Source organism: Ascidiella aspersa, chromosome 5, assembly GCF_963924565.1.
Source record: "Ascidiella aspersa chromosome 5, kaAscAspe10.2, whole genome shotgun sequence".
Taxonomy (NCBI): Eukaryota; Metazoa; Chordata; class Ascidiacea; order Phlebobranchia; family Ascidiidae; genus Ascidiella; species Ascidiella aspersa.
Genome location: NC_139451.1, coordinates 4,230,599 through 4,245,522, shown reverse-complemented (window position 1 = coordinate 4,245,522; position 14,924 = coordinate 4,230,599). Strand labels below are relative to the sequence as shown.

Sequence of the window (14,924 nt, the reverse complement as noted above, 5' to 3'; positions counted from 1 at the left end):
GTGTAATACTGCTACAAAACGACAGAACATAAAAACATTTAGTTGCACTGCTGAAAACCGTGATTAAATCGAATTTTAGAAAATCCCAATTTAGACAAACTTGTCTATAGGTTGAGCCTTTTAGTAAAAAAACAAACGCTGTTTTTAAGGTAGTGAAATTTTTCAACCTCCAAACTTACCGTGTAATACAAAACGACAGCACACATATTTCAACAACATTGCTTTTATTCTTTTGTAGCGAGAATGACAACAACAATAAAAAAGCAAACAAAGGGATAGACAAGGAGGGCAAGGCCTGAATACGCAAAAACCACTATTATAAGTTTAATATCTGGAAACAAGCGCTAAAAGGGTAAATAAAGATTTTAGATGTATGTGTTGTAACGCAGTTAAAAAATCTGCAAAAACACTCGAGTATAATGATATATTTAACGAGAAAGAAAATGCAGCAACAAACATTTTCACTGATCATATTCAAACAGAGTAAAAAAGTCTGTTGACTAAATATGTCTCACTGTTTAAAGCCTCTGTCTTTTAAAAATGTCTTATTGTTATAAAGGCAATTGAAATGCGATATATATCTTCATAAAAGCAGAATCAGTGTGAAACGACATTTAAGTTTGAATTAGAATGAATATATAAGTCCATACAGAAGAAGGAATCGTTTTGAACGTTTCGAATAAATTTTAAGATATTGGTTGATGGTTTTAGTAAGACGTAGTAAGAATATCAAAGCCTATACAGAAGAAAGTGGCATAAAACATTCCCGAATCATTTCAGCATAAATCCAATAAAGACTTATTCGAAATGTTCGTAAAGTGCTACCTACTTCTGTAAAGGCTTTGATATTCTTTTAACGTCTAACTACAACCTCCAGTCATTATGCAAATTCTTTTAAGTAACACACTTTGCCGTTTTACTATCACAGCACAAAAAAATAAATAAATAAAACAGTTGGCAACGAAGAGTAGTTCTCACTTCTTATACTGAAGTAAGGCTTAAAAAAAAAACAGCGGAAAAAACGAATGGAAAACGCCTTACCTAGATGGTCATGGGTTGACTATAGGTGCTATGGAATCAGACGAAATGCAATATCAATGCAAAGACAAATTCGATACGCGAAAGGGTGCAAACTGGTGAGGGAAAAAGGGCACGACAATACAGCTTACTGGCACAGCGGAAAAAATGAACAAAAAAAGCGAAATAATCGTTAAACAGCCATGCCGGAAAAACACAGAAGGAAAATTTTAGATGTGCTTAAATGACCCTTCGCTAACGTAACCTTGAAAATAGTAGCTGAACATAAACTTTTACTTACATGGGTTACATCGGGAAAATAACCATGCCAAAATACGTAGGACCTAGGAGCATTTTGGATGCTTAAATGACCATTTGCTATCACAACCCTGAAAATAGTAGCTGAACGTACAAATGCTTAGATAATCCTTTTTTTGTAATTTTATACTCCAAATTAAGTAACGTTTCTTTAAAACCTGGTTTTACCCAATGACCCATTTTTAACAAAATTGCGTTAAAAAAAAACTGATTTTTACTGCATTTGTTTATTTTAAACTCGTTTTATATCCTTATTCCATTGAAAACAACTTAATTTATAATTGTTTGAAACCTGGAAGTATTTTGAATTCGGCGCAAAAAAATACTAAAGTCCAATATCATAAACCAGCATTGGAAATACAAAAATCAGTTTTTAAAAGTAAAAAAATTCCAGTTTTAGAGGAATCTAAAATTTCGAATCACCCTTAGAAGCAAAATAAGACCAAAAAATCCTCATTTCTTAACTTAACTGGATCGATACCCCTAAACTAGGAACAAGGTTTGTAATGTCGGTATGGAAAAAAGTGACATTAAATGCACAAGCTCAGTACAATTTTGTTTGTCTTATACTTTTGTTAGGCCTTTAACTAACGAGAATAATATATTTTTGCTACAGAAAACATTCAGGTATTATCAGGGATGCCACACAGTTTTATGGAAAAATTCAAGACCGTTTTGAAGAAAATTTATAGATTTTCCACGACCTAATTTTTTTATGAACTAATTCGAAACAAAACAGTATTAACGCCATGGTTAACATAATAAAAAAAATATTTTTTAACCATACTTAACTTTAAGCTGCACATAAAATAAATTCAAAGATTTTTGGAAAAACATAGGGTTTTTCAAAAACTATTTAATATACAAATTATTTCAAAAGAGTTTTAAAGATTCGAAGAGTTTGTGGCAGCCCTGGTTATACATAAAAAAGTGGTTTTGTTACTATGCAGATAAAATTTTCAAAATACCTTCATTCAATATTTAGTAATTTAAAAAAATAATATAAAAAATTGTTGCTTTCATATTTTGATATATTTTTGACAATCCATATTTTGAACTCCGCCCAAAAGCAACATATCATTCTAACCGTGCCAAAAAAAAATCAAAGAAAAAAAAGCAAGCATAAAATAATACCTTTATTCAATATTTAGTATCTTTAAAAAAATCCACTTGTTTTCATAATTTGTTTCTTTTTTTGACAAAGCACATTTTTAACACCGCCGAAAACAACATTCCATTCGAACCGTACGGCTTGCCACCAGAAACTCAAAAAAACAACAAGAATACGCGCAAAATGGCGTCGTCGTGGGTCACTGCGTTGTGCAATTTTCGCCAATATTCTCGGCGTACCGATTCGTTATCATTGTCCTTAGTTGATCAAGGTCTTTACGCAAGTTACGAACCTCGCCAATGCTCTTATTGGTTCGTTCCAGCGAGAATGGATCTTCAAAATCGCCGGCTTCAGGGCCATTTAGCTTGGTGGGCGATTTGCTGTCTTCACTTACACTGAGAAGATCGCCCCTTACGCCCAAAAGGGCGGAAAGATTGGGGTCTGTTCCCTCGGCCGTTTGAAGAAGTACCTAGAAATTACATGTGGCGTTGAGATTAGGACAACAAGTGTGACCCAACTTTTCAATTGTAAGTGCTAAAATAAAGGCAATAATTTGCACTTAGCATGCTACACCGCCGTTTTAAGCTCATGTTGTTCATTCAGTACAGCCTATTTTAAAGTCCTCAAAGATTGGCTGTATTAAATAGAACAAGACCTAGAAATCATTTTGGCGTTGAGATTAGGACAACTTGCTCCCCTCTTGAGCATGTGTAGCTTAGTTGGTTGGTCGGTAGAGTAACGGTCCCGGTATAACCGAGTTTGTGAGTTCGAACCTCATCAAAGACTAGTTTTGCGAACAGGATGCAGCAGGCCACGGTGCTATGGTTGATTCTCAACCTTAAGCCTGAGAAGGATATTAGCCTGGTATAGCAAACGTTATGGGGTCAACGTCAGCGAATGTAAGTTTTTTTTAAGGATGCCAAAGGGTAATGGTTCTATGGTTAGTTCTCAATTTGCTTTCCTACTGAGCATAGATCGACCTATATCAGTTTTTTGAACCAATGCCGATAACCGATTTTTTATGTTTTTGCCAATTGATACCCGTACCTGATATACTTGTTATAACATTATTTATTTGAGCAGATGGACTTCAGGTTATATCTTCCTATTTAAATATACAACTCCCATATTGACTGTGCATGGAGACCCACTAAACCAAACTTAATGTTAAATCAGTCAGTAAAAAAAATAAGATCGAAGGACAAATTTGACTAAAATTAGAAAATTTGTTTGTTTTTAAAGAAACACGAAATAAATTTCACACTAAAATGTCGAAATATTGGCTGATAATATCATTCTCTCTACCACTGAGCCTGCAATTGGCTCAGCAGTGTACATCGTGCCTAATTTAATGAGTTTGAATCCTATGGCATGGCTTTGTTAAGGTTGTTTTATTTATTAGTATAACTGACCATTTATAAATAAGGTTACCTGCGTTACAGCTTTTAGTTCCTGTACGGCTGAGTGTGTTTCGCGGTGTAACCTCTTGTAAGCTTGAGATTCACTCTCAATAGCAGACTGAGACTTTTCCATCTTTTTAACCTTATATAATGGCAGAAAAAATATTTCAATAAAATATTAAAGTAAATAGTATATAATTTTTTTTTCAATTTTTTGAATATGATGGCTTTATTATTTGTTTCTTACCTGTAGGAGTGTTACCATTTCGACATAGAATGAACATCAAAGCCCATACAGAAGTAGGTAACATTTTGTGAATGTTTCAAATATATCTCTTTATTCATTATATATATATTTTTTTTTCGATGTTGTAAATTGCCTACTTCTGTATGGGCTTTGATATTCTTACCTCGTCTAAATACTAATACTTGCACAATTAAGAAACAAATAATGAAGCTATAAGCCTATAACACTCAATAAAGTCGACATTTCGTTGTTAGCAAACCTTTTGACAATATCTCATGCCACCAGTGTAAAAAGTGAACATAAAAGTGATAAAGCACAAAAAACGAAAAAGAACAAAAGTAATAGGAAAAGAAGACGATGTATCAGTCAGTAAGTAGTACCAAAATATGTTGCTAAAAAGATACGAAACGTTTGTAAACAATGAAATGTCGATTTTATAGAATATTATGGCTTTATTTCTTTTTTACTTAAAAAACCTGTGCTTTGTGTTACTAAGAAACAAAAATAGTAAACATTTGCGTATTTCTTTGATTTGTGTAAAATTTAATATGCTATAAAATATCTATATAATAACAAGAATACACACCTTTTCCTGAAGAGTCAACTTTTGTTCCATTAATTGTTGGTTTTGCGAGGAAAGGTTCATCATTGCTGTGTGCACCTAACAAATTAAACCGGCCATGTAAGACATAATATGCGTAAAACACAATTTAACCCAGCGTTAACTTTACATTTAATGTCTAGCAATCACACATATATATATATATATATAGCTGGTAGGATTGACAATTGTAGGTACATAAAAACTGTTGTGTTACAGGGTTACCAAACATTTTTTTGAGATTAGTTAAAAAGAAAACAATCACACATATAGTTGTAAGATTAAAAATTCTAGGCACATAAAACTGTTGTGCTACAGGTTTGAAGTTTAAAAATACTTTGGAGAGAAAATTTATTAATTTTTTCAGGAATAATAGGTCACTTAATGTGTGTTCAAATATAATTAAGAAAATATTTAAATACCATGTTCACCGCAATAAAAAATAGTTTAAAAAATTGACAAATCTCGCACTGCAGTTTTATACCAACACAAGTTTTACATTATTTTAAACTGCAATGCAAAAAAGATATATAATGTTGATTAGTGTTCACCTTATTTGCGGTTTGTTGTTTCAAAAATTGCTCTCTTCTCATATTTTCGTTTGTTTCTTCTGCGTCATTTAGTTTTTGTTTGAAAACAGAGATTTCCTCGGCGTGCCGTTCTTGGTGTTGCTTCATTCTACGATCGCAGGCCGCCACCATTTTGGTTGCGTTTTCCTGTTCCCTTCGTAAGCGGTCATTTTCAAATTTGAGGTCCTAAGAAAAAAAATTAGGATATTGGTAAAAAAAAAGGGATAAGTTTAGTATTTTAACTTTGGTTGAAATTAAAAAATTGTGAAACAAAGGTTTTAACTTATTTATACAACTAACAACAAAACCTTTTCGAGAAAGGACAAAGCATTGTTTATAGATTTGAGATGTTAAATCAACTTTTTTCCTATATGTTACTCACATCAAATTCATCCCTTTCTGTAGCACCCAGTTCTTGTTTGGATTTTTCAACAGCCGACAATCTATTTTCCAGTGTTTCAACTTGTTCGCGAAGTTGTTTTTCTTTCGAGACATGCTGCTCAATTAGAAATTCCTTTTCCTTAAGCGATTTAACTTTTTCTTCAAGTTTTTGTTTAAGCGTTGTGACTTGTTCCAGCAACGAACCTCTTTCTTCTCCGAGCATTCCTGCTTCTGTCTTCAGTTTTTTGCTTTCTTCTAAAGTCGGCAAATCGCCGAGGTAGCGTTCAAGGCTCTCGACCCTTTTTTTGTATTTTTCCACCCGTTCCAGGTTTTGCTTGTACTTTTTCTTGGTTTCGGCGAAAGTCTGGTCTTTGCTTTTTAGCGTGCTTTCCAGGGTTTTGATTTTGTCGTCGGAGCTCTTGCGATCTTGGAATTGCTTTGATTGCAATTCTGAGAGCTGGTATTCGGCCTTGCCCAACATTTCTTCGAGGTTGTGAATCTTCTTACGAAACTAAAAGTTTGAGAAAATAAAATTATAAATAAAACTTAACTGTATCATATTTTGCAACATATTTTTACGCTACATAATTAACTGAATCAATAAAGATTGTCAACAACTAAGTATTGGAATAAAAAATTTTTTCAAGTGTAAAAGTAAAGATCATTATTCTATCTAGACAAACATAATGTCAGGGTTGCCACACAATTTTATGTAAACAGACATTGAATACTTTTCAAAAGAAATTGTTTCTTTTAAAGACCTAAATTTTGGTTTTTAAAGACCTAAATTTTGGTTTTTAAAGACCTAAATTTTGGAGTGTCCTATTTTTTTTAAATACAATACGAACACAAAACAGTTAAAAAAATGAATTGTTTTTACAGTATTATTAAAACACATAACTTAAGCTGGACATGAATGACTTTTCAATAGGTATTAGGTAAATTAACTCAAAGAAATTTAAAGACTTTCTGGCAAACCAAATATACATAAAACATAACACCATTCTATGTAATGTGTGGATAACAAGCTATAAATAAAGCAGAAGTCAGTTTTGGACAATTTAGCGTACCGCAATATCTGTTGCTGGATTCTGCACACCACTACTGCTGTGTATTGTAACCACATTGGGTGGAATATTCTTTGCTTGTATGACCTGAAAAATACGTTTTCAATTTAAAAATAATATGTTTACATAATTAAATGACTGTGTTTCTTTTTAATATAAAACAATTATTTTACATACTTATAATATACTATGAAACATGTACACACATACGAGTGTTAACAACTGAGATCTAGACCTTCTGAAGCTGCTTTTTGACCAACGATTACGGCTTACTTATATATGGACATAGTTACAATAGAAATCTAAAACAGTTTATTCTGACTGCGTTTCTTTGTAATTGTGTACAAATTTGGGTATACTAAAATTTGCAATAATATAAAAACACATTAAAAATATACTGGAATAATAATATTGACAATGGACAGTGAAAAATAGTAATATAGGAATCTAAAACAATTTATTTTGACTGTGTTTTTTTGTTATTCATTGATACTGAAAACTGAAATTAAAAAAAAAGTTTTATTTTCAAACAATTTTTTTTAATTTATAAAATAATCATAAATTTTACATACCTACATATAATATTTGGAAAAGTTATATGGAAATCTAAAACAATTTATTCTAACTGCGTTTCTTTGTAATTCTATATGAATTTGGTTATACTGGAATTTGCATTAAAACATTAAAGTACAAAAAAATGTATACTGACATAAAATATGCATATATACTATATATATATATATATTAAAACAATTTATTTTTACCTGTCTAAGGGCCGTTTCCCCTTCTTGTACTTGATGCTGCAAAGATGATAACTCTAATCTGAGCTTCAAAATAACTGCTTCTTTTTCTTGCAGCATTGCGTCTTTGACTTTGAGTATGGCATCGTATTTCGAAGGCTGCGAACTGACTTGAAATTGATCAGAAGTAACGGGATTGTAAAACGCGGAGGTCATCATTTGAACGCCGTTCATTTTGGCAGAAGGGTCTCTGTATACTCCAGCAGAAGCATAAATACTATCTGCATTACCAAGGTAGGCAGAATTTCCTGTTATATTCTGCCTGTGAATCTGTTCCAGCGACTTTTTCAGCTGCAAATGGGTAAGGTCGGTGAATTTCATATCCATGGCCTCTTTGCATGACCCTTCTTGAACAACCGAACGCTTCTGGCTCTTGGAAACAGGCAAGCTACTTTTATAAGGAGCTCCCGCCGACAAACCTGATGCTCCTGACTGATCGTCTGGCCGTGCTGACAGCCCGTTTTCCTTTCCATTGATTGGCAGCCGAGCATACAGTCCTTGAGATGGGTAATTGTAATTGTCTGAAACAGGATCCACTTTAGCATTGTACTGGAAATTATCGGCCTGGGCAAATTTACCACCTGTGGATTTTTTCTTGTGACCTGCTGTTTTACCAATGTGCACTCTAGAGATGGCTGTGGCCATGTGACCGGGTGGTGTACAGTAGGAAAAACTTTCCTGCATCCTTAAAGTGTTTGGACTTTGCTTGGCACTTCTCTTTGATTGTCTTTTGTTGTCTGATTTTTCGAAGGACGGCGAGCTGGAGTCATGGTCGGGGCTTTCGGTTAGGCAATTGCCGCTGTCAAAGTCACTGTCAAGCGACAAAACGTCCGGTCGGCTACATGACGAGGAACCGTCGTTGTCATTGGCGTAAAAAAGATTACTCTGCTCTTTTTGGTGGCCGGTTGCCACCGACGCGTTACTATGCCAGTCTATATTCTTCTTCGCCATGTCAATGTTTTCACAAACCGGCGCATTGGTTTGAAATCTTTGTTTGTAAGGTGATAATTCCCCTCTTTGTCTGCAATTCCTTGTGGTCATAATAAATCAAACTTAAAAGTCGAGTCGAAAACTTTTCACAGGTATGCTCTATCATTGGCACTCTCTGAAAGAACTAGGCACATTAGAGCATCGTTTTTATTCTATGGATTAAACAAAATCCACAAGCAGGTCGTTTCAAAGGAACCCTTTTTGAGTCTACCCACAATAAGTGCCAAGCTTGGCTGGCAAATGGATTATCAAGGTACACTTTTTAGTGATTTTAAAACAACAGGATTAAGAAAGAGTATCAGTTCCTGACTGTGGGGATAAATGAGTGGCTATGCGTGAATGAAAAGGATAGCAATAAGTGTCCAGCATTCGTATTGAATTACAGGTTATGCCTGTGAAAAATCAACCAGGAAACAAAAATACTTGTTCTCACACTAAAACAACCATTTCTATGTATATTTAGCCCTATATTTTAAAACTAGTTGTACATGGTAATAAAATATTATATACAAAAATATAACAAAAAGCTATTTAAAAAAACTAAATGAAACTGATTAAATCAAGTTTTGGGGCATTTATATTGGTTGGAGGTTTTTGGAAGATTTAGTTGGATTTTAAAAGTTCATATAGAAGTAGGCAACATTTTGAAAATGTTTAATCAATTTATCTTTTTATTCATTTTTATCATGGTTAGAAGGCAACAAATTATAAGAAATGTAGTAAGTACACAAAGTTACTTATACAAAAAGGCAAATATTATGTACAGCCAAATCAAAACAATGATTTATTACATTTGAATATCTAATGCTTTTTCTAATAATATCCATAATACCACATTTATAAATCATCAAAATGGCCAACATTTTGGCTAATTGTGCCTTTAAATAAATTATTTGTAGGATATCAAAGATGTTTCCAACAATTAGACATCTTTAAGTAGTATAAAACACTTATTACCTAATAAAAATACTATATTTAAGACAAAATTCCATTAGAAATGTTTACTTTTGGATGCTGTAAAATCAAATCTAACAGATATGAGAGAATTTTCCACAACTAATAAGCTATACTAAAGATTTAATACCACACATGTTTTATCTTTACTAAAGAGGTAGTTACCTAAATAGATGTAGTAATAATATCAAAGCCCATACAGAGGCAGGAAGCATTTTGAAAGTGTAGAATAAAAATTTACCCATATTCAATATATGCTCAAAATGATACCCACTTCTGTACGGGCTTTTAATAGTCTTACTAGAACCAAAGAGATTTAAACCACCCCACTTTGCTCCAACCATTATGGTCCTAAATATATGTGTGATATATTGGGCAATAGTTTTACGTGTGGTATGCTTGTCTGCAAACCTATTTGTAATAAAACTAAGTTTCAAAAATATTCCCAAATAAAAAGTTATGCAGCCCCAATGGTAATCCAAGACACACAGTTTTCAAACACCACCGATCTACATACTCGCAAAAGTGTCACACTTTATAGTGAACTTTATTAACGACTAAAATATTTATATAAATGTTTAATCTATGTACAGAACTTAGTAAACCGAAAATCAGTTTGTTTGGATGTTCATCAATATATTTCGCTACTAAAAGCATCATCAGTATCTTAATTCGAATGAATCAAGCTATACTAAACTATCTAACAGACAACGTTTTGCTGTGAAAAGGTTAGGGTAAATTATACGAGTGTTGCTTTCCCGTGCTAGAAAATTTGGAGAGCTAGAAACAGTTTGCGACTACTTAAAGATGTGCTATCTCGTTACAAGCTTATTATCAGCGTTTACCCTCAAGACACTATATTTACTTATCGGCTACTACAGCAAGCTATCAACATGCCGTTGTTTGCTTTTCGAAGCACACTTACGACTGGAATAGAGATAAGATAATGAACACAATGTCAGTTAAAACATCCCCCTAACATGTTGTTGCTGTTAAATTTCGAGTTGATTAGGCGTAGTATTCTAACAACACTAGCACCAAGGTAATCTCGTTATAACAAGCGCAAACCGACGAAATCGTATAAACAAAACATCGTCACTTAACCGCAACGATAAACACTCAGTTCAAATCCGAAAACCGCTAGGAAATAAAACAACCCTAACCCTTAATTTATTACCTGTAACAGTTTAATACCTTTTATAGGGTTCATAAAATAAATATGGTGCATGTTCGCGCGTATTTTTTTTATTCAGCGATGTAAATATGTTAAAAAGGCCAAGTTGAAATATTTTAAATCGTGTCGTTTACTCTTTGTCCCCACCTGGTGGGCCGTTGTTTTTTCGAGCGCCAACGTAAAATCTTTTGTCACGAGTTTCCTGTAATTTCCTCAACCTGCGGTCATTTTGGGGAAGTTTTTATAAATTACAAAGGAAACATTTATCAAATTTGATCCTGTGTAAAAATGTAACCCGCAATTACCCCGAAAAACCTGCTATATATTGACACACAAACCAATTACCATTTTCCTTTTATAACCCGACCTAATTCACCACATGTTAACGGTTTAATCTCGTTTTGTGTGTAACTTGACCTATTTTTCTTTCCGTATACAAACGAAACATTTAAAGGCGCTGGTATACAATTCAACGACTTTTTTGCAGTAACGAAACTAGTTGTTGGAATCAAAATTGTCAAGAAAAAATAAACACAAGAGAATACATATATTAATAGTGGTTGACCCACCCGAATTCAAACGAGAACTAGTACCTTAACCCAAATAATGTTAGCAATATAAACCCAAAACGAAACTGGTAGGATTCTAAACCAGTGCCCATTTAAATTTAATGTACCTGTACTAAGTGGTTCTCAAACTATTTCAACTTGTGGCGCACCAAGCAAATAAAAAATGTTGGCGTCACACTTTTCCCATAACAAAACGTTTTATCTTTACTAAAGAGGTAGTTACCTAAATAGATGTAGTAATAATTTCAAAGCCCATACAGAGGCAGGAAGCATTTTGAAAGTGTAGAATAAAATTATATATTCAATATATGCACATATTCAATATATGCTCAAAATGATACCCACTTCTGTACGGGCTTTTAATATTCTTACTACAACCAAAGAGATTTAAACCACTTCACTTTGCTCCAACCATTATGGTCCTAAATATATGTGTGATATATTGGGCAATAGTTTTAAGTGTGGTATGCTTGTCTGCCAACCTCTTTGTAATAAAACTAAGTTTCAAAAATATTCCCAAATAAAAAGTTATGCAGCCCCAACGGTAATCCAAGACACACAGTTTTCAAACACCACTGATCTACATACTCGCAAAAGTGTCACACTTTATAGTGAACTTTATTAACGACTAAAATATTTATATAAATGTTTAATCAATGACCTGTCTATATTAAAAGTACAAATAATCACAGGAAATTTAATAAGTGTCCGACAATTTTGTGTTGGTCACTCTAACTGCACAGATCACTCATCAAATAAATTTTAAGTAAACGCATAATAAACAAATAAGCCACAATAATCTAAAAAAAATGATTAATGTGTATGAAATGTACCCTGATTGATTAACTAAAAGCCCAAGAATTAAAAAAAATCTATTGAAGTAATAAAAAACATCTATACATAATATAGGCACTCACAGAAAAATATAACATGATTTAACAAACAATTTACTACTTCTTGCATATCAGATATACTTCAATTACTCAATATAAACATTCAAACATAAAATTTGTGATATATAAAAGGTAAAGCAAGTCACTATGATATTTTCTCTTTATGGTTGTTGTAGTAATGTATATCTTCAGTAGATTGATGCTGTCTTGTTGAACAGTTTCTCGGAAACCAACCTCGAACACGAATACCCGATTTAACCTGCTCGGCAGTCAAAACCTTGTCACCGTAGAGCCAGTATTTCTGGCCCCTTGATACAATCACAGTATCGCCCGCTTTCAAAGAAATGCGTGGCTCGTCTGTGCAAGGGATTCTAAGGCAGGTACAGCAGCCGTGGGTAATAGGAAACCATCTCCCAGAATAATTTCTGTGTACTTGGTAAGGCACCATCCGGTCGCGCTTTAGGATTTTTTGTCGTATCTGTTCGATTGTCAAAGTGTATTGATGACAGCCTTCCACTACTGGCCAGGTGTAGCCGTCACCGTAAGGAGCACAGGATAGGTTAATCACTTGGAGAATATTGTTCTTTTTCCCTAAATCATATGGGTAAATAAATGTCGCATCTGGGAATGCGGCACAGCGGTCCTCAGCTTTGTCTACAATCCATTGTTCAATCCCAGTGCAATTGGATATCACAGACTTTAGTTGGTAATAGAACAGAACTCCAACAGCGACTGTAGTGCCAAGAGCGAGACCCATTGCAAACAGGTTCATAAGCAGGGCGTTTATTGAGAAATGAACTGGCATGGTAGCGATGCGCAAGTAGTGGTCTCGATGAAACAATTGGTACCATACAGTCATCACAAAAACTATAAAAGCGTGCATGCAGCCGACAGGCGCAAAGAAGACAAAGCCGACAAAATTTGTGTGGTTAAAATGCCCGGTGCAGTTGTTTATCCACGGACAGTGATGGTCCATCTTCAAAACACACCTCTGGCATGTCCGGCAATGGTGCGCTCTGGGGGGCTTGTACCCTTGACAGATTTGACAGTATTGCATGAATTTTTCATCGCTCTTTTTCGCAGGTCTCCAATTCAACGGAACGTAGCCGGGGCCTTTTAGAACGGCGCGAAAAAAGTTGCCCAAAATCAGTGTCAGCCACAATGTGAGAACAACAAGATTGATTTTCCCTTTTATTGAGGCGTGGGGCGGGGAGAGCCATACCATGCTGTCGATTATGGATACCGTGTAGCAAATAAACACAATTGTCAAAGCAATTATCGGCCCAGGGTGAAATATTCGCCATAAGGAGTTGTACCAGGCCATGGCTGACTGCACAAAAATCAACCTGTTTTAAGGTATTGTTGATGCTGGTTAGTCTACCTACATATGGGTATGAAATAAACATTAACTTGTTATTATACTTCGTAAATTGTGCAGGTATTCCACTTTGCCAAATAGCTTGCTATATCTCTTATTAGGTGAAAATGCTTGACACAGGCTTTCATTTAACTGTAAACAACTTAATCTGGATATAATAGTTGTTTATTGGCCAACCCCAACCTAAATCACTTTTTTAAATTAATTACTTATTTCTAATGTTTTCTCCAACGAATATCTAATACCATTTTTATATAAAAATCAGGAGGTACAGTTGTAGCTTTATTTAATTTTAATTGTAATGTGACTTACATTAGGTTTACCTTCCTATTTATCACTGTGGAAAGTATGGCAATTGTCAAGTGCATCCGCGATTTTTTTACACACGCAACCTGCACTCATAACATGAAATATGCATTCTGATTTGCTATACATTCCACCAGTTTCTCAACGTTTTATGGCCCTCAGAAATAATAAATAGTTTACGGCACCCCCACAAGATTTTTCCGTAGGTAATTCGCTAAAATGTCGCAATAAATAGAACTGGAACAACACACATCAACTCTGCCCAACATAGGAAGTTATAATTGGATTTATATGCACCTTTGAGCATTAGAAATGTCACCCCGGTTGAGAACCACTGCGTTATACTAACAGGGTGCACTTTTGACATTTGGGCAAGCATGCGAAATTTAAATGCACATTACTGTTGGTAAATTAATAGGGTGTATTTTTATAGAATCCAAAACCATCGGCGGCAGGTTTTAGCCAGTTGATCACTGCTCCGCTAACGTGTATCAACAAGTAAAACTCATTGTTAAAAAAGGATCAGACGTTTTGTTTTGAAGGAAAATATATTTCGTGGAATCACCAGTTCCTTAATGCGGATGAATTTTTTTAATTAATGAGTCGGTTAGTGTTTGGGTGAATCAAGTATTATTATATTTATTATTTAATAATATCGCTTAAACTAGTGTGACCCAAACCCAGCACCTTAACTCAAATAATGTTCGTTGTGGTAGGTTTTTAGACGAGCGCCTAAACTGTTATTATTAATGCGGGTTAGGTTATATGAACTCTTACTTTTACCTTTAACAGTAAATACAAGTACATTTGTATATCTAAAGGCCAAAAAACTTTTATGCCCCTATAAAATTTAAAGGTTGTTGAAAAAACTTACGACCTAACAAAAATTTTCAACTAGTGAACCGTATCAAAAGCAAGCACTTTAACACCTACATTGGTTTGTGAATTTATAACAAATTTTATTCGAATTTTTATTTTGGGAATGAAATGAAAACGCAAAATTCAAACACTGTTTTTATTAAAATCAAAAGCTGATATCTCAAGGTTTTCAGAAGATAAGACACAAACCACAGTTATATTTCGCTTTGCAACTGAAGAGAGATAAAAAGGATATTTATTTTTGGACGAAACTGTGAAAGTATATTTTTT

At 34.0% G+C, this 14,924-nt stretch overlaps 2 protein-coding genes across 2 annotated transcripts; both read right to left on the bottom strand.

The window, feature by feature from the left end:
- Window positions 1-233: 233 nt before the first annotated feature.
- Window positions 234-8,791, bottom strand: LOC146141537 (centrosomal protein of 85 kDa-like). Its single transcript, XM_083389642.1, has 7 exons — window positions 7,476-8,791; window positions 6,715-6,798; window positions 5,646-6,155; window positions 5,246-5,449; window positions 4,680-4,754; window positions 3,878-3,988; window positions 234-2,915 (listed from the first exon to the last, which is right to left on the bottom strand). Exons 1-7 carry the CDS (start codon window positions 8,550-8,552, stop codon window positions 2,646-2,648), a joined length of 2,331 nt encoding a protein of 776 aa, XP_083245768.1. The 5' UTR covers window positions 8,553-8,791; the 3' UTR covers window positions 234-2,645.
- Window positions 8,792-11,829: 3,038 nt separating this feature from the next.
- LOC146141536 (palmitoyltransferase ZDHHC6-like) lies at window positions 11,830-14,587 on the bottom strand. Its single transcript, XM_083389425.1, has one exon. It carries the CDS (start codon window positions 13,413-13,415, stop codon window positions 12,237-12,239), a length of 1,179 nt encoding a protein of 392 aa, XP_083245551.1. The 5' UTR covers window positions 13,416-14,587; the 3' UTR covers window positions 11,830-12,236.
- Between the last annotated feature and the right edge of the window lie 337 nt (window positions 14,588-14,924).

Coding starts and splice junctions, on each gene's coding strand:
- LOC146141537 (XM_083389642.1), bottom strand. CDS start 8,552: ATGACCACAAGGAATTGCAGACAAAGAGGGGAATTATCACCTTACAAA. Junction 6,799..7,475: donor GGGAAACGGCCCTTAGACAG/GTAAAAATAAAT, acceptor CGTATTTTTCAG/GTCATACAAGCAAAGAATAT. Junction 3,989..4,679: donor AGTTGACTCTTCAGGAAAAG/GTGTGTATTCTT, acceptor CCATTATATAAG/GTTAAAAAGATGGAAAAGTC.
- LOC146141536 (XM_083389425.1), bottom strand. CDS start 13,415: ATGGCCTGGTACAACTCCTTATGGCGAATATTTCACCCTGGGCCGATA.